The 20169-nt window shown below is 41.3% G+C and overlaps 1 protein-coding gene across 1 annotated transcript in view; it reads left to right on the top strand.

Moving 5' to 3' along the window:
- FBXW8 (F-box and WD repeat domain containing 8) overlaps positions 1–20169 on the top strand; it is a 116667-nt gene that overhangs the window by 61700 nt on the left and 34798 nt on the right. The window contains exons 6-7 of the mRNA XM_024758565.1: positions 3935–4131; positions 7512–7718. Coding sequence (XP_024614333.1) covers positions 3935–4131; positions 7512–7718 — 404 coding nt within the window. The remainder of the gene's footprint in view (positions 1–3934; positions 4132–7511; positions 7719–20169) is intronic.

Genomic DNA, 20169 nt, shown 5'->3' with positions numbered 1-20169 from the left:
TTTTTTTGCGGTACGCGGGCCTCTCACCGTTGTGGCCTCTCCTGTTGCGGAGCACAGGCTCCGGACGCGCAGGCTCAGCGGCCGTGGCTCACGGGTGCAGCCGCTCCGCAGCACGTGGGATCTTCCCGGACCGGGGCACGTACCCGTGTTCCCTGTATCGGCAGGCGGACTCTCAACCACTGTGCCACCAGGGAAGCCCTCATCCTGCACTTTCTAGCTAACTTCCAGCCCAGCCACTTCACGTACCAAGTGGCTTTGGACCAGTTGTTGAACCACTCAGAGCTTCTGTTTCTTCTGTTTTGTCAAACGAAGATAATGATGCTCTTCCCAAGATGGAAGTTAGCGCTGAAGGAGAGGAGACAAGTGATTGAACACTCAGAGGCTTCGTGCAGTAGTGGTTGCTTTACTGTTTTATTGTAATGTCTGCAAACAAATGCAGTGCAGGCCTATTTGGAAGAGGCACATCCTGGAATGTGCCTGTCTCCTATTTAATGTGTAGAGTCATTGGCATTTTTTGCAGTGTATCTGCTTCTTCTGAGTCAAAATGGAAAGAATTAGCTAAAATATTTGCCAGAGGAATGTGTTGTGGAGCCTTCTGCAATCTGCTTATCCCTCAAGTTTATCATAATTCTCAGAAGAGTGCACTGTTTTACATCTGAAGCAACATTTAACTTGAAGAAAGCTCTGCTTTTGTTTGTAATCACCTACTTAGCCTACTGACAGTTTGAAAGGCTTGCAAAGCAGCCCACAAGTATTGTTTTCTTCTGACTCGATATATTTATTTAGTGATGAATGATACCTTATGGTAAGATCCTAAGTTCAAAGCATTTACTGTTTAAGGACAAAGTACAAGACAAGAAAAACGGGAAGAGGGATTGCAAAAAGATGAGAAGTGAAAGCTTTATTTTAGAAAGTTGTAGGAAATAGGACTGGATTTATGGATGGGCAGTAGAGAGGAGATTAGTGTTATTAATAGATTAAATATGTTCTATAACATGGCAGGCACTATAGAATACATAAAAATGTAGAAATGCTTGGTCTGTCTCCAGTATTTTGTGTGGTTTATCTCCTTTAATCTGCCCAACAGTCCTGTGTAATGGGTAATGTTACCTTCAGTTTTACAGGTGAAAAAACAGGCTCTCAGCTTTAAGTAACTTGCCCAAGGCCTTCAGCTAGCAAGCAGCGGAGCTGGATTTGAACTCAAACAACCACAGACTGTGTTATCTGCACACAATTATTTTCAGTGATTTTTGAAAAATAAAATCAGTTGGAATTGGAACAGGACATTATCCAGCATGATGCAGAAAGTAATTATTTTCTTGAATAAAGCTTTGTGGGTAAAAAGGTAGCTTAGTGGATGGGAGTGGTAAAAAGAAATTATTTGGCAAGAAAAGAATAAGTGGCCCTCCAAATACAGAAAAATTTATATTGCTGATAGAAAAGTGTAAGTTCCTGCAGATAGCTGGTTCTCAAACTTGGGCATATATCCCAGAGTTTGCTGCCCGAGAACCTGCATTTCTAATAAGCCCCCAAGTGTTGCTGATGCTGCTTGTCCAGGGTCTACACTTGGATATCATTGCTGTAGACAGTTTGAGAAGGGTGGAGACACAGCCAGTGTGTGGAAGAGGAATTCATCTGGGGAGCAGCATTCAGGGGGCTGGGGAGAAGGGTGTATAGTATGTGGGTAAATCGTGGTGATTTTTTTTTTTTTTTTTTTTTTTTTTGACTGTTCCAACCCATGCATCTTGCAGGATCTTAGTTCCCCGACCGGGGATTGAACCCGGGCCCCTGGCAGTGGAAGCATGGAGTCCTAACCACTGGACTGCCAGGGAATTCCTTAAATCATGGTTTTTAACAAGTCTGGGATAGTCAAGCTCGTGTTTTAGACTATGCAAAATAAAACATCTCTGCTAACTGTGGCTAAAAGAAGGTGGTGGTGAGGAGGGATGTAAAATACTTATAAGAACCTCTTAGAATGTGGGTTAGTGGCTGTTTTCAGATGTTGCTAGTGTCTAGGTCAGTGCCTGGCATATAAAAAGTGCTCAATAATAATTTCTGGCATGTTACTTCATCTCTTAGAATGGCTATCATCAAAGACAAGAGATAGCAAATGGTGAGGATGTGGAGAAAAGGGAGCCCTCATGCAGTGTTAGTGGGCATGTAAACTGGTGCAGCCACTGTGGAAAACAGTATGGAGTTTCCTCAAAGAATTAACAATAGAACTACCATGTGATCCAGCGATTTGACTTCTGGGTATATATCTGAAAGAAATGAAATCACTATGTTGAAGAGATATCTGCACCCTCGTGTTCACTCACAATAGCCAAGACATGGAAATAACCTAAGTGTCCGTTGACAGATGAGTGGATAAAGAAGATGTGGTGTATGTATACAGTGGAACACTACTCAGCCATAACCAAGGAGGAAATCCTGCTATTTGCAGCAACATAGATGGATCTTGAGGGCATTATGCTAAGTGAGATAAGAGAAAAAAACAAATGCTGTATGATCTCATTTATATGTGGAATCTTAAAAAAAAGAAGAACCTCATAGAAACATCAGATTTGTGGTTGCCAGGGGTAGAGGAATTGGTTGAAGGTGGTCAAAAGGTACAAACTTCCAGTTATAAAATAAATAAGTTCTGGGGATGTAATGTACAGCATGATGACTATAGGTAATAATACTGTATTGTATATTTGAAAGTTGCTGAGAGAATAGATCTTAAAAGTTCTCATTATAAGGAAAAGGACATTTGTAACTATGTGAGGTGATGTTAACTAAACTTATTGTGGTAATCATTTCACAGTATATACATATATCAAATCATTCTGTTGTACACCTTAAGCTTATATAATGTTCTGTGTCAATTATATTTTAACAAAACTAGAAAAAAATTATGTGTTGCATAGACAAATAAGGGAATGAATTAAGAACTCCATATGTTAAAACTACTGAACAATTATGTCCTCCCATTCTTCTTAGATCTCTCATGAAAGCATTTTTAAAAAATTTATCTTTTTGGCAAGGATAATTTTGGGGAAATTTTTCAGAATATACAAGGGGATGTTACAGTAAATTTCTCTCCTACTCTTGTCCCTTTTCCCTGGTTTCTTTCCTTAGAGGCCTTAACAATTTCTTTTTCATTGTTAAGTTTCTTAAGTATCCTTCCAGGATACTCTGTGTATACATTTGTGTGTATGTGTGCTTGTACATTTTTAAAAATGCAAAAGTAACATAGTATACTATACCACTATTCTGTCCTTCCTTTTTTCATTTAACAGTATATTTTGATCATTTTATATAGCTCATGTATAAGGCTGACTCTTTTAATTGCTCATTTTATTTAAATTCCAAACTATGGAGATACCATTATTTAAGTATTTCTCTATTGGTGGACATTTAAGTAGCTTCCAATCTTTTGACATAATTTAAAACGTAGTAACTATCTTATATACATTTGTGATTTGGTAGATATTATCAAATTGCCTCCAGAGTTAGTTGAAATAGTTCACATTCCTATGAACAATTTAAGAGAAAGCCTGTTTCCCCATATCCTCAAAAACAAAACGTTTTATGAAATTTTTTGTCTTTGTCAATTTGATTGGTGAAAAATAGTATCCTATTTTAGTTTTTATTTTTCTAATTGTGAGTGAATTTTTATATTTTTTTAAATGTTTATATGTCAACTGCATTTCTTTTTCTATGAACACCATAGCACACTCATGTCCTTTGCTCACTTTTCAGTTGCTTTTTTCTTATTGAATCTTAGAAGCTCTTTATATATTAAGGAAATAGGCTCTTTGTTATATGTAATGCAGATTTTTTAACCAATTTATTATTTATCTTTTATCTTTTCTTTATGTTGCATGATTATTTTATAATTGTGCATACTAAATGAATTTAAAATTGTTACCTGAATTTTTTTTCTACACAGGATTTCTTAATATTTGGGATCTAAGGACTGGAAGGTATCCTATTCATCGTTTTGAGCACGATGCAAGAATACAAGCACTAGCCCTCAGCCAGGAAGATGCAACTGTTGCCACAGCTTCTGCTTTTGATGTCGTAATGTTACGCCCCAATGAGGAGGGATATTGGCAAATAGCTGCAGAATTTGAAGTTCAGAAACTGGTGAGCTTTTAGTCTGGTCATTTTATTTTTCATTCTTAGAATCTCTGGGTCTGATATAAACAGATAGTAATGATGTTGGCTGTGCTCATTCACTCAGGGCTTTCTGTGGGCCTCATGTCCATAAATCTCACAACAGCCTTGCAGAGTAAGTAGTTGTATTTTCCTCATTTACCAAGCAGCCAATAAAATCTTAGAGCAGTGAATTGACTTGCCCCTGATAAGAAGTTGATTCTGACCTCAAGGCTGACATCGGGGTTGCAGTTTCTCATCACTGTGGTCCTCAGCCTCCTTCACATTAACAGAACGTTCACCCCTGGAAATCTGAGATCAGGATCTGGCCTGATACATAAGTGAAGATGAGTTCAGTGGTACCATCGCAGGCTATATGGGAAAGAAAGTTTCCATCCTACACTTTCTCCATCCGAAGATTTTCTCACTTGGCATTAAGGGTAACTCTTGAGTGAGTATAGATTCAAGTCAGTGTTAATCGGGTAGCCGTGTTCCATGACGTCATGTGTGAAGCTCAGTTAACCTTACTAGTTCATTACATAGAGCCTATTTCTGAGTTCACTTGTACATGAGCCTCAACATTTGCATGGTGGGAGATGATTTGGTGGTAAGAAGGAAGAGCTGAAATCTGTCTATGCTGAATTTGGATTTAATTTAAAGCAAACTTGATTTTGGCACTGGTGGGGGAGTGAACAGAAAAGCCAACACTGAATAATGAATTGATGGCCTGACGTGGAACAAATCCTGTTCCTGTCCCTTTTCCCCTGGTGAAAATCTTGTTAGACATGAATAACTAAAAAGCCATGGCATCACTGCTTCACCTCTGTAAGCTGCTTGTGCCTCTAATGCTCAGCCTCTGCGGTTCTAGTGTAGTGTTCTCAAAACTGCCTGATGCTGTCTTCTTCTCTTGGGGTTTTATTAGAAAAATGTGAAAGTACCATATTTCTGTCTGTTCTCAAAACTACATAGTGCTTGTTATTTGGTTTCTGCCTAAAGAACACTGTAGATCAACAATAGCTATATGAATTCAGACAACTACTTGAGACGTGAGTCCCTTCAGAAAGTGCAAATCCGGCCTTGGCAATAAGGTGGCATCCTGGCATCGACCGGAAGCTTTCTGAAGTTGTTTACAGTTCCCAGAAGATGGCACAACCGCAGTCAGTCTGAGCCTCTTGGTCTATCACACATCCAGCATGAAGGTGAATTAAATGGCTAGACTGAGGATGTTGATTTTAGGAAAGCAAGAAGTGATTTTTAGGATAGGGGAGAGAGGAATGAAGCGGCCATTGCTGGAGCCCTGTGTTATAACGCTCTTTATGTGTTATTTCTCACCCTGGATGAGGGCTGGCCACAGAATGTACTGTCTCTGGAAAAGGCAGCCCCTGGCCCGGGCTGCTGGGCCATCTTTGTCTTCCTCAGATAGGCTCCCTGAATCACAGTGGCAGTGTTCCCAGGTTGGTAATACTGGCCTAGAACAGCTGTCCTTCGCGATGGGCCCTCGGCTGGGGATGTGGGGCCACTACTCACACTGTGGGTCCTCAGGGCTAGCAGAGCCACCCAGATGTTTACTCTCTCGAGCGCTTCTGGACAGTTCTCAGGATTCAGGTCTTTGAACTCGTTTGGCTTCTTGTCAGGGACCATGGATTTTCATAATCACATAGGTGGCTTACCTTCTGCTTCTGTACTCTCAGAATTTACTCAGGGAGGTGAAAACCTGATGTAAACTGCACTCGGGGGAAGCATGCCACTTAACGAACATAGGAAAGCAAGTTACTCTTTTTTTTTTTTTTGCGGTACGCGGGCCTCTCGCTGTTGTGGCCTCTCCCGTTGCGCCGGACGCGCAAGCTCAGCGGCCATGGCTCACGGGCCCAGCCGCTCCGCGGCATGTGGGATCTTCCCGGACTGGGGCACGAACCCGTGCCCCCTGCATCGGCAGGCGGGCTCTCAACCACTGCACCACCAGGGAAGCCCAGCAAGTTACTCTTAAAGGCAGCTCCTCATACCTACGCAGATTAGAGAAAGTAGTAGCAGTGATGCGGCCGGAGGACTGTGTGGCATAAAAGTGCTTGCAGTGGCCTTCCTACCCTAGGATGGCACTGAAACCGGGAGAAAGTAGATAACTCGGGTGCTTTTAACCTTTTAGGAACACATTTTTGCTATTTGCACAAATGTTAAAATGTGATTTCGGGGCTTCCCTGGTGGCGCAGTGGTTGAGAGTCCGCCTGCTGATGCAGGGGACGCGGGTTCGTGCCCCGGTCCGGGAAGATCCCACATGTCGCTGAGCGGCTAGGCCCATGAGCCATGGCCGCTGAGCCCGCGCATCCGGAGCCTGTGCTCCGCAACGGGAGAGGCCACAACAGTGAGAGGCCTGCGTACCGCAAAAATAAATAAATAAAATGTGATTTTGGCTAATTTGGGAACTGAGTGAATTTTATGTTATTTATTCAGTTTCTTGTGAAAAAAATAAAAACTTTTATTTTTGAATAGTTATTCTAGCCTTGTGGTTCAGAATTTAAAAAACACAATAAGGTTTACAGTAAGAATCTCCTTTCCACTCTGTCCCACAACTCATTTCCCTCCCTGAAGGCAGCCATTGTTAGTTAGATTTGTTGCACGTATAAGACAAGCGTGTCACAGGCTTCCTCTGCCCCACCTTTACACATGGTAGCACACTGTGAATCCTGTTACCTTGTTTTTTTCCCCCAAATTTATCTTAGAGGTGACCCCGTTTGTATGAGTTTATAAAGGTTGTCTTCCTGCTTTTTTCTGTGACCACATGGTATTCCAATACATGGATGTACTGTAAGTTATTTAATTAGTCCCTTAGTAAGGCATGTTTAGGGTTTTCTAGTTTTTAGCTATGACCAAATAGTGCTACAGCAAATAATGTTGTACACAGTCGTTTTGCATAAATGTGCGTTTATTTGTAAATAAATTCCTAGAAGTGACTTGCTGTGTCAGAGCCTATGCTCATCTGACATTGTGTTAAGTGTTCCCAGATTTTGGACCAGATTACATCCCACCAGCCTTAATGGGATCCATAAATGTGGTTGTCCCCTCTCCACTTCCAGCCCAATGTCTTATCAGACTAATTGATCTTTACTGATATGACAGATGAAAATGCTATCTTGGTGAATTTTCACCTTTTATTTCTCTTGTTAGGAGTGTGTTGTGTTTCTTTTACGATGAGCATCTTTTCATTTGTGTAGGAGCTGTGTTTCACTTCCTGTGAACTGGCCCTTGGCCCGTCTTTTTCTGTTGGGTTGCTGGTCTTCTCATTGATGTGTAGGAGGAATTGTGTATTTTTGAGCAAGTCAGGATGAATTGTAGGCGAGACCTGAAGGACTAAAATGACTCTTATTCTTTAACAGGTTGACTACCTTGAAATAGTTCCAGATACTGGAAGGTATCCTGTGGCCGTAGCCACTGCTGGAGATCTGGTATACCTGCTAAAAGCCGAAGACTCTGCCAGAACCCTCCATTATGTCTACGGGCAGCCTGTCACATGTCTAGATGTCTCCTCCAACCAGGCTGCTTTTGGTGTGAAGAGTCTGGGATGGGTGTACGAAGGAAACAAGGTACAAAAATAGCAAGATGTGCAATTAACAAAAAAGAACATGGATTTTATTTTTTTAAAGGCAATTTAAAAATTAAAGATCTCTAATATATTTTTAAAAGATATGTTCAGGTAATATATATCAGCCTGGTTAAAAAAAATTCAGGTAGTTCAAAATGATATAAGTAATTGTTTTCTTTCTCTTCCCTTCCCCCAGCCCTACTCCACAGAAGAAACTATTAACAGTTTTTAGGTATCCATCTAGAAAATTTTAATGCATATATAGGTACATTTATACACTAAAAAACATACCTTTGTTGAAATGAGATCATAGTGTACATACTGTTCTGTGCCCAACGTTTTTATTCAGTAATGTACCCTGGAGAGCATTCCGTGTGAGCTCCCTCTCCCTAGAATTCCAGCGATGCTTACAACCCGTAGTCTGCTTAACCAGTCTCCTCACTAGTGGGCATTTAGGTTGCTTTCTCTGTTTGGGCTGTTACAGACAGCGCTACAGTGTGTGTTGCAACTTGTAAATCTCTAGGATAAATTGCTAGCAATTATGTTGCTTGGTCAGAGGGTTGATGGACATTGCCAAGTTGCCTTCTAAAAAGGTTGCATCAAAATTTACATTCTTATCTTTGTAAAAGTGCCTCTGATACTCTTTCAGCCAGAAACAAGGAGATAAGTTTTTAATTGAAATTCTTTGCATGATGACTCAATTTTATCACTACTTAGTATTTTACCATCCTGACTGTAGGCCAAGTACTTAGTCTTAAAGCTGACTTACAGAACTCTTTCTCTTCCAGTGGAATCGGGGGAGAGGGATAAAGGTTCGTTTTATTTTGCTTTTCCTCCACTTTGCTGGGTCTTGACCCTGCTGGCAGTGGGTGTAACCCTGGGAAGGAACTTCTCTGAGCCAGCAGCTCCTCTGACGACGTCCTTCTCCCAAGGAAGGAGGCCCTTTTCACGTAGCAGTGTTGTGAACTGGAAAAGAGCCAGTCTCTGGATGCACACCGTCTGCGTTCCAGCTGCAGGCCTACCACCTGCTACTCTGTGTGACCTTAAACAGGTTGCTTAACCCTCGTTATGCCTCAGTTCCCTCATTTGTAAAAGGGAGTTCATAATGGTACCTACTTCACAGAATTGTAGGATTAAATGAAAACATATGTGTAAAGCTTTAAGCATAGTACCTGGCATTGGAGTTAACGATCACTGTGTGCTTCCTGTTCTTTCTAGCTCTCATAGTTTGAGTCTAGCCTCTGGTTGTGATTTTTACATCTTGTTTCTCCTATGCAGTCACCTGTAAGGTCAAATCTCACCTATCTAGGTGTTCACTGGTTTTGCAACATGGACTCCAATTATATGTGCTTCACCCAGGAAGCTAGATAAAGCCGTAGAAACTACATGTGGCTTAGTTTAGTCTCACTGTGAGAAGGGACCCCTTTGTGCTCAAGCTGGCCTGCTTCGCTGGAGCATAGTCAGCATATCTTAGCTGGAAAGTCTGTGATGAAGTCATTCCTGTGTTTTGTCTTCCCAGGACGTGGGGGGAAAGGGACAGCAGTTGGTTTCCTAAGGCAGTTTCCTTTCTTGGCCTTCGAAAACACTTTCTTTTCTGATCCCTGGTGAGCTCATTTGATGAGAGGAGAGAGACTGTTTGCTTTCTAATTTTTCATCCATCATGCTTTCAAGTTTCAGTTATCTCACTTATTTCTCGAGTTCTCAGTGTAGTGAGGTGATAGTTTATTTAATCCTAGCCTGGTTTAAATTTTTCATATTTTTAATAAACTTTTCACCTAACAGGTTCTATTTCTCTGACTTACCTGAGTGGATCTGTTTCTATAGTGATACAGTTGCAGTGGATATATTTGAGAAACCAGTTAAAGGGATAGCTCAGCACAAAATTAGATTGGAAAAAAAAAAAATAGACTGGGAGCATCCTTTAGGTGTTGATGTAAGTAAGCACTTCTTTGGATGCCTCTCAGTATTTCCAACCCAATTAAAAAGCATTAGTTATAAGAATTAGCTGATTCTTATGTTAATTTGATAAAAATTCATTATTAAAAGTTTATAGTCCCTCTAATAACTTGTTAGCAGGTAGTTTTCATTGGTGTTTTAAAATTAAGAGTGGAAGTAAATTTGCTACAAGAATGTGTTTAAGTGCCTCTTTGAAATCTGACAGTAGCATTTAGTCATGCAAGTATTTTGGGTACACCACCAAACCTTCAAACACTTGTGTGGGTGGATGGGTTGTTGTTAGTAGTGCTGGTGGTAACTGCATTGAGATGCTTTTCCAACATGAACGCCACCCACTTGAACGTGAGGGAAGCCAAGCTTTAACTGTGAAACTTTCCTTATTTTTTGCAGAGGTAGGACTTTCTGTCTGATTATGTTTAATGGATTTTCTGCTTCCTCAGAAAAACCAACATTTCTGTGTGAATTAAGCCATGTAATGGGTGGCTCTGTGAGATTTTAGTAGCATCCTGCCACCCCATAATGTACTGTCATAATTCTTAAGTCTTATGTGCAGGCTCTGTGTCACCTTGCTTGTGAGCTCCACGCTTTGGTCCTGTCGGTCTCCATCCGGCCTGGCGGCACGTTTACTAGGTTGGTATGCGACTGGGAGCAGTAGAGTTTGCCTGGAGCTGTGTCCACGTGAGGGTTTGTGTCTGTGCCTCTGGGCCTGTATGTTTAGGATTCAGATGAAGGCTTTATGAGAACACAGAGTCTGGTTTATCTTCCTTTATACCTGATACAGAACTGGGGGTTAGCTAAAGTCCACTGTTGATTAACTGTGATAAAAGCAGACATGAAGTTCAAATGTTGGCAATAGAATTTTAGTCAGGAACTGAAATTTCCCTGACCTGTAGGAGTATTTCAGCAGTGTTACTTTTGTTTACTTGGAAAATGTCTTTACACCATATGATGGTCACATTAGCATTTTATAGACACCACAGCTGTCTGAGCATCAGTCATAATGGTTCAGACGCATCCGTTCGCGTATCTGCTAGCCAGCCCGTCATGTATTTGTCGCGGAGAGTTACAGAGCACCAGTTGTGTCCTGGCGTCGGAGCATCAAAACAACATTGCGCACAGGTTTCCGCAGACGGGTGCTTGTCAAGTAACTTAGCTCTGTTAGGAAACGTACTTAGTTTTCTAAGGAAATGAAACCAAGTAACTTAGCCGAAGTTTACCCATTTAATCTTAAGAAAAGGCTTGTGAATACAGCTGGTTCAGTCATTGCCAGCTCTGGTAGGAAGGCTTAGAGAAGGTGTTAGTGCTCTAACATCAGGGGCCACGCTTGGGTTTGCCAGCATGTTCTTTCTTTGGCCACGTAAAGTTGTAGGGAAAAAAAAGGCTATTATCTATTTGCACTCTTTCTTAAAAGAGCAGATCTTTAAACATCTTTAAAAAAAAAAAGTATTTTTTGACTAGGTAATGCATTCACCTGATTCAGAAATCAAAAGACATGAAAGGAAAGGTGTGCAGTGGGATGACTCCTTCCCACTCTTTTCAACCTGCCACCCAGTTTCTCTTCCTGGAGCAGCTAAATCAGTGTTGCCAGTGTCTTGCACATCCTTCCAGAGATTTTTTTATGCATATGTAAGCAAATTGTCCATACATGCCCTCAATCCCCTCTTTCTAAAAAATATAAATAGTAAAATACTCTATTTTTGTCCTGCCTCTTGCTTTTTTGTGCAACAGAATCTCTTAGAGATCATTTCATCATTTCTTATGACATAATAAAGAACTTCCTGGTAGGTTTTATTTTTTGCAATTTTATGATATTACACCTTGTAGTTGTACCTTAAGTAATTCTGCAACCCCACCCCCTGTTGATGGATGTTAGCTTGCTCCCAGTCTTTTGCTATTGTGAACGACACTTGGTCCACATGAATGTATTTGTAGGATTAGTTCCTCAAGGTAAAGACTTGCTGGGTCAGAGGGTGCTGTGCCTTCATGATTTTGATAGCTGTTGCCCTCTATAGTAGGTGTTCCTTGGAAAGTGGAGGATGGCAGTGCATCCCGTTCTCCTAGCAGTTCCTTAACATCTTTCCTCTCACAGGCTTTACAGAAGGGTCACAACAAAATGAGGCCAGAAGGAATAAACAGAGCTCTGTCTGGTCCTGCCTTCATTTAAGTTATTTTGTAGCTCTTTGCTTTGAGGATGAATGACCTCATCTAGAATCACATGCTTTACCTAGAATCAGTGCAGTGGGACTGACAGCCTTATCAGACCACCATTAGGGTGGACAGAGCTACAGCACACACTGATATGTGCCCCTTCTCGGCTTGTTTGCTACCATTTGAGGGAGAACCCATGGTTCTTTAAAGACAGTAGGCTCATCTGCCTCTTTGTAAAATGAGGAGGGTTGGACATGTGACTTTTGGTCTCCTGTCCAGCACCCACGTTCCTTGATTCTTTTTTTTAAATTAATTAATTAATTTATTGGCTGCGTTGGGTCTTCGTTGCTGTGTGCAGACTTTCTCTAGTTGGGGTGAGCGGGGGCTACTCCTTGTTGTGGTGCGCGGGCTTCTCATTGTCGTGGCTTCTCTTGCTGCGGAGCATGGGCTCTAGGCGCGTAGGCTTCAGTAGTTGTGGCACGTGGGCTCAGTAGTTGTGGCTTGCGGGCTCTAGAGCTCAGGCTCAGTAGTTGTGGCGCATGGGCTTAGTTGCTCCGTGGCATGTGGGATCTTCCTCAGGCCAGGGCTCGAACCTGTGTCCCTTGCATTGGCAGGCAGATTCTTAACCACTGCGCCACCAGGGAAGCCCCCTTGATTCTTTAAGCAGTTAGGTGGTTTAAACTTTTCCCTTTACCTGTGGAGTCGTATTGAGCTGGTCTGTCCTTGGAGGCTATTTGGGAGCTGAGGGTTTCTGAAATGGATTGAGGAACCCATTGCTCTCCTGTTACTTCTCTAACGGGATCTCCTAAGGGCCATGCTTATTGCTGGCAGGAATGATTGGGCAGGAAATTGTTTGGTACTTTTTCATCAATTCCTGTATCTTTCTGGGCAGGGGGTATGTGGTGAGAAGGGCTGCTTGAACGTCTTTTACTTTTAGGTGAAAATGGACTCTTGAGTGTTGACGTTGCATTCTTGGGTTCTCACACTTCAGTGGCATAAATGATCTTAAAGGTAGTCGTTGCTAAGTGGCACATGATTGTAAAAGAAAACAAATGGAAGAGCAGTTACTCTGGCCTCATCTCTTCATCATGTTGCAGGGCAAAGATCAGTGTCAACTCTCTTAATGTGGCCCTTTGTGCCCAAATAGCCCTTTAAAATTTGTTTTTAGCCTCATACTTCCTGAATCTGTCAAAAATACTTCCACCCATGAAAACGTTTTTATGATGCTAATCATCTTTATTAATTCTTTTGCTGCCTGAATTAAATTTTGCTCTCAGAGGTGGAGGGTTAGGAGATAGAATTGCCTCATTTAAGAGCATTATGTTGACGATGAATCTCATGCCTCATAAAGGAAGAGAGAGACCCACTTACAGCTCTCAGCATCATTTTGTGTATTTGGACATATTTCCTAATTTAGTTCTGAAGTGCTTGGCACTCGGTGGCAGATTGTATTTAGCAGCACGCGGCACGCATCCTAATCAGGGTGACGTGAGTGAAGTAATCCAGGAGGCTGGGGTGTGTTTGACAAGGACACTGGCTTGGCGCTGCTGCCTCAGCTTACATCACGCTGGAAAATAATTGCTAACGTCTCTTAGGATAATCATTCCCTGTACGCGGACGTGAAAAGACTCTGGATTGGTTATTGCACTCGTCACAAGTTGAAATACCTGCCTGGAAGAGCCTTTGGGATCAAAGGCTCATGGATTCTGGCACCATTCTCCATACCTACACCAGAGTATGAAATCCATCTTTCCTTTTGTTCAAGGTTCCATTCCAGAGGAGAACTAAAAACTGTATTTTACAAGCAAGATGAATAATTTGAAATTGAAAGTTCACAAAGTAAATAAGTATCTCATTTCCTCTTCACTTTCACCTTAAACCTTTAACATTTTTCATATTTATTTACTTTCTGCTTGGAAAAGTTTAAGAAAATAGCTCTTGGAGACCAGTTTTCTGGGTTGCTGAGTGATGTTGACTACCAGAGGGTCCACTTTTGTTGCTAACGTTGCTGTCATTGTGAACGACTGCTTACTGAACACACACTGTTTGCTGGATATCTGACCGTGCTGCAAACAGGGATGTGTCAAACGTGACATCCACGTCGGGGCTTACCTCCTCGTGGGCTTTAACTGCAACTTAGTGATACAGAGGTGGTTTTCTCCATGTTGAGATGGACATGAGGTCGTAGGGAGACCTTCACGGTTAATTTGCTGAATTCCAAAGTACTGAAAAGTTATACAGGTAAATACGTAGATGAGGATTGAATATTCATATGCATTTTGTACATGTTTTAATACTAAAATGTATCGGTGGTAAGAGATTGGCTCAAGGTGGCGGAGTAGAAGGACGTGCGCTCACTCCCTCTTGGGAGAGCACCGGAATCACAACTAACTGCTGAAGAGTCATCGACAGGAAGACACTGGAACTCACCAAAAAGATACCCCACATCCAAAGACAAAGGAGAAGCTGCATTGAGATGGTAGGAGGGGCGCAATCACAGTAAAATCAAATCCCATAACCGCTGGGGGGGGTGACTCACAGACTGGAGAACATTTATACCACAGAAGCCGACCCACTGCAGTGAAGGTTCTGAGCCCCACGTCAGGCCTCCCAACCTGGGGGTCTGGCAACGGGAGGAGGAATTCCCAGAGAATCAGACTGTGAAGGCTAGCAGGATTTGGTTGCAGGACTTCAACATGACTGGGGGAAACAGAGACTGCACTCTTGGAGGGCACACACAAAATAGTGTGTGTGTCAGGACCCAGGGGAAGGGAGCAGTGACCCCCATAGGAGACTGAACCAGACCCACCTGCTGGTATTGGAGGGTCTCCTGCAGAGTTGGGGGGCGGCTGTGGCTCACCACGGGGACAAGGACACTGGCAGCAGAAGTTCTGGAAAGTACTCCTTGCCATGAGCCCTCCTGCAGTCTGCCATTAACCCCACCAAAGAGCCTGTAGGCTCCATTGCTGGGTCATCTCAGGCCAAACAACCAGCAGGGAGGGAACTCAGCCCCACCCATCCGCAAACAATCAGATTAAAGTTTTACTGAGCTCTTCCCACCAGAGCAACACCCAGCTCTACCCACCACCACTCTCTCCCATCAGGAAGCTGGCAGAAGCCTCTTAGATAGCCTCATCCACCAGAGGGCAGACAGCAGAAGCAAGAAGAACTACAATCCTGTAGCCTGTGGAACGAAAACTGCATTCACAGAAAGATAGACAAGATGAAAAGGCAGAGGGCTATGTACCAGATAAAGGAACAAGATAAAACCCCAGAAAAACAACTAAATGAAGCAGAGATAGGCAACCTTCCAGAAAAAGAAGTGAGAATAATGATAGTGAAGATGATCCAGGACCTCAGAAAAAGAATGGAGGCAAAGATCAAGAAGATGCAAGAAATGTTTAACAAAGACCTAGAAGAATTAAAGAACAAACAAACAGAGATGAACAATACAATAATTGAAATGAAAAATACACTGGAAAGAATCAGTAGCAGAATAACTGAGGCAGAAGAACGGATAAGTGACCTGGAAGGCAGAATGGTGAAATTTACTGCCGTGAAACAGAATAAAGAGAAAAGAATGAAAAGACAGCCTAAGAGACCTCTGAGACAAAATTAAATACACCAACATTCGCATTATAGGGGTTCCGGAAGGAGAAGAGAGAGAGAAAGGACTCGAGAAAGTATTTGAAGAGATTACAGTCGAAAACTTCCCTAACGTGGGAAAGGAAATAGCCACCCAAGTCCAGGAAGCAAAACCCAAGGAGAAACACACCAAGACACATAGCAATCAAGTTGACAAAAAGCCAAAGAAAAATTATTAAAAGCAACAAGGGAAAAATGACAAGTAACATAAAAGGGAACTCCCATAAGGTTAACAGCTGATTTCTCAGCAGAAACTGTACAAGCCAGAAGCGAGTGGCATGACATATTTAAAGTGATGAAAGGGAAGAACCTACAACCAAGATTACTCTACCCAGCAAGGATTTCATTCAGATTCGAGGGAGAAATCAAAAGCTTTACAGATAAGCAAAAGCTAAGAGAATTCAGCACCACCAAACCAGCTCTACAGCAAACGCTAAAGGAACTTCTCTAAGTGGGAAACACAGGAGAAGAAAAGACCTACAAAAACAAACCCAAAACAATTAAGAAAATGGTCATAGGAACATACATATCGATAATTACCTTAAACGTGAATGGATTAAATGCTCCAACCAAAAGACACAGGCTTGCTGAATGGATACAAAACCAAGACCCATATATATGCTGTCTACAAGAGACCCACTTCAGACCTAGGGACACATACAGACTTAAAGTGAGGGGATGGGAAAACATATTCCATGCAAATGGAAATCAAAAGAAAGCTGGAGTAGCAATGCTCATATCACATAAAATAGACTTGAAAATAAAGAATGTCACAAGAGACAAGGAAGGACACTACATAATGATCAAGGGATCAATCCAAGAAGATAATTATAAATATATATGCACCCAACATAGGTGCACCTCAATGCATAAGGCAACTGCTAACAGCTATAAAAGAGGAAACTGACAGTAACACAATAACAGTGGGGGACTTTAACACCTCACTTTTACACCAATGGACAGATCATCCAGACATAAAACAAGACCCATATATATGCTGTCTACAAGAGACCCACTTCAGACCTAGGGACACATACAGACTTAAAGTGAGGGGATGGGAAAACATATTCCATGCAAATGGAAATCAAAAGAAAGCTGGAGTAGCAATGCTCATATCACATAAAATAGACTTGAAAATAAAGAATGTCACAAGAGACAAGGAAGGACACTACATAATGATCAAGGGATCAATCCAAGAAGATAATTATAAATATATATGCACCCAACATAGGTGCACCTCAATGCATAAGGCAACTGCTAACAGCTATAAAAGAGGAAACTGACAGTAACACAATAATAGTGGGGGACTTTAACACCTCACTTTTACACCAATGGACAGATCAAGCTTTAAATGACACAATAGACCAGATAGACTTAATTGATATTTATAGGACATTCCATCTGAAAACAGAAGATGACACTTTCTTCTCAAGTGCACAAGGAACATTTCCCAGGATAGATCACGTCTTGGGTCACAAGCCTCAGTAAATTTAAGAAAATTGAAATTGTATCAAGCATCCTTTCCGACCACAATGCTATGAGATTAGAAATCAATTACAGGGAAAAAATGTAGAAAACACAAACACATGGAGGCTAAACAATATGTTACTAAATAACCAAGAGGTCACTGAAGAAATCAAAGAGGAAATCAAAAGATACTGAGAGGCAAATGACAACAAAAACACAACGATCCAAAGCCTATGGGATGCAGCAAAAGCAGTTCTAAGAGGGAAGTTTATAGCAATACAACCTCACGAAAGAAGAAAAATGTCAAACAATCTCCACTCTCATTCTATGAGGCCACCATCACCCTGTTACCAAAACCAGAGATACTACAAAGAGAGAAAATTACAGACCAATACCACCGATGAATATAGATGCAAAAATCCTCAACAAAATCCTAGCACACAGAATCCAACAACACATTAAAAGGATCATACACCATGATCAAGTGGGATTTATCCCAGGGATGCAAGGATTCTTCAACATATGCATATCAGTGTGATACACCACATTAACAGATTGAAGAAGAAAAACCATATGATAATCTCAATAGATGTAGAAAAGCTTTTGACAAAATTCAACACCCATTCATGATAAAAACTCTCCAGAAAGTGGGCGTAGAGGGAACCTACCTCAAAATAATAAAGGCTATATACGACAAACCCACAGCAAACATCCTTCTCAATGGTGAAAAACTGAAATCATTTCCTCTAAGATCAGAAACAGGACAAGGATGTGCACTCTGGCCACTATTATTCAACATAGTTTTGGAAGTCCTAGCCATGGCAATCAGAGAAGAAAAAGAAATAAGAGGAATACAAATTGGAAAAGAAGAAGTAAAACTGTCACTGTTTGCAGATGACATGATACTATACATAGAGAAGCCTAAAGATGCCACCAGAGAACTACGAGAGCTAATCAATGAATTTGGTAAAGTAGTAGGATACAAAATTAATCCACAGAAATCTCTTGCATTCCTATATACTACCATGAAAGATCAGAAAGAGAAATTAAGGAAACAATCCCATTCGCCATTGCAACAAAAAGAATAAAATACCTAGGAATAAACCCACCTAAGGAGGTAAAAGACCTGTACTCAGAAAACTATAAGACACTGATGAAAGAAATCAAAGATGACACAAACAGATGGAGAGATGTACCATGTTCTTGGATTGGAACAATCAATATTGTGAAAATGACTATACTACCCAAAGCAATCTACAGATTCAATGCAATCCCTATCAAATTACCAATGGCAGTTTTTACGGAACTAGAACAAAAAATCTTAAAATTTGTATGGAGACACAAAAGACCCCAAATAGCCAAAGCAGTCTTGAGGGAAAAAAACGGAGCTGAAGGAATCAGACTCCCTGACCTTAGACTGTACTACAAAGCTACAGTAATGAAGACAATATGGTCCTGGCACGAAAACAGAAATATAGATCAGTGGAACAGGATAGAAAGCCCAGAGATAAACCCATACACCTATAGTGAACTAATCTATGACACAAAGGAGGCAAGGATATACAATGGAGAAAAGACAGTGTCTTCAATAAGTGGTGCTGGGAAAACTGGACAGCTACGTATAAAAGAATGAAATTAGAACACTCCCTAACACCATACACAAAAATAAACTCAGAATGGATTAAAGACCTAAATGTAAGGCCAGACACTATCAAACTCTTAGAGGAAAACATAGGCAGAACACTGTATGACATAAATCACAGCAAGATCCTTTTTGACCCACCTGCTAGAGAAATGGAAATAAAAACAAAAGTAAACAAATGGGACCTAATGAAACTTAAAAGCTTTTGCACAGTAAAGGAAACTATAAACAAGTTGAAAAGAGAACCCTCAGAATGGGAGAAAATGTTTGCAAACGAATCAATGGACAAAGGATTAATCTCCAAATATACAAACAGCTCATGAAGCTCAATATTAAAAAAAGAAACAACCCAATGAAAAAATGGGCAGAAGACCTAAATAGACATTTCTCCAAAGAAGACATACAGATGGCCAAGAGGCACACTGAAAACTGCTCAACATCACTAACTATTAGAGGAATGTAAATCAAAACTGCAATGAGGTATCACCTCACACTGGTTAGAATGGGCATCTTCAGAAAATCTGCAAACAACAAATGCTGGAGAGGGTGTGGAGAAAAGGGAACCCTCTTGCACTGTTAGTCGGAATGTAAATCGATAACAGCCACTATGGAGAACAGTCTGGAGGTTCCTTAAAAAAGTAAAAATAGAAGATACCATATGACCCAGCAGTCCCACTACTGGGCATATACCCAGAGAAAACCATAATTCAAAAAGACACATGCACCCCAGTGTTCACTGCAGCAGTGTTTACAATAGCTAGGTCATGGAAGCAACCTATATGCCCATTGACAGACAAACAGATAAAGAAGATGTGGTACATATATACAATGGAATATTACTCAGCCATTAAAAGGAACGAAATTGGATCATTTGTAGAGACATGGATGGACCTAGAGACTGCCATACAGACTGAAGTAAGTCAGAGAGAGAAACACACATGTCATATATTAATGCATATATGTGGAATCTGGAAAAATGGTACAGATGAACCGGTTTGCAGGGCAGAAATAGAGACACAGATGTAGAGAACAAACGTACGGACACCAAAGGGGAAAGTGGAGGGGTGGCAGTGGTGGGATGATTTGAGAGGTTGGGATTGACATGTATACACTGATGTGTATAAAATGGATGACTAATAAGGACCTGCTGTATAAAAAAAATAAATAGAATGTATCAATAATTGATACAATTGTTAGTGTATTGTTGATAATGAATAGTTTTCACATGTTGTGAAAACCCTGAAATGCCTCCATAGAGCCCCAAGGGCTTCTCAAGACAATGTCTCTGACTTAGAGACCTTTGAGGACCCGACCACCTCTGATATTCTCTACAACCACGATGGGTGATTCTGCAAAAACTATTTCTTAGAACACTGCCACTTCTTGTAGAAGCGAAGAGTGCTTCAGGATCTCCAGTGATCCTGAGCTACTCCTGGGAGGGAGTGATGGAAGTTATAGAAAGTGAATATAGGGAAAAGTATTTTCAGCTAAGTCGGGTAGTGGTATAACCATTGGGGACTTGGAGTCAGATAAGCCCTAGGCAAGCTGCTTACGTGCCTCAGGCTTCCCATTTGGAAATGGGAGAACACTTGGG

This window comes from Neophocaena asiaeorientalis, unplaced genomic scaffold, assembly GCF_003031525.2.
Source record: "Neophocaena asiaeorientalis asiaeorientalis breed wild unplaced genomic scaffold, Neophocaena_asiaeorientalis_V1.1 scaffold77, whole genome shotgun sequence".
Taxonomy (NCBI): domain Eukaryota; kingdom Metazoa; phylum Chordata; class Mammalia; order Artiodactyla; family Phocoenidae; genus Neophocaena; species Neophocaena asiaeorientalis.
This window is presented reverse-complemented; position numbering and strand designations above follow the sequence as displayed.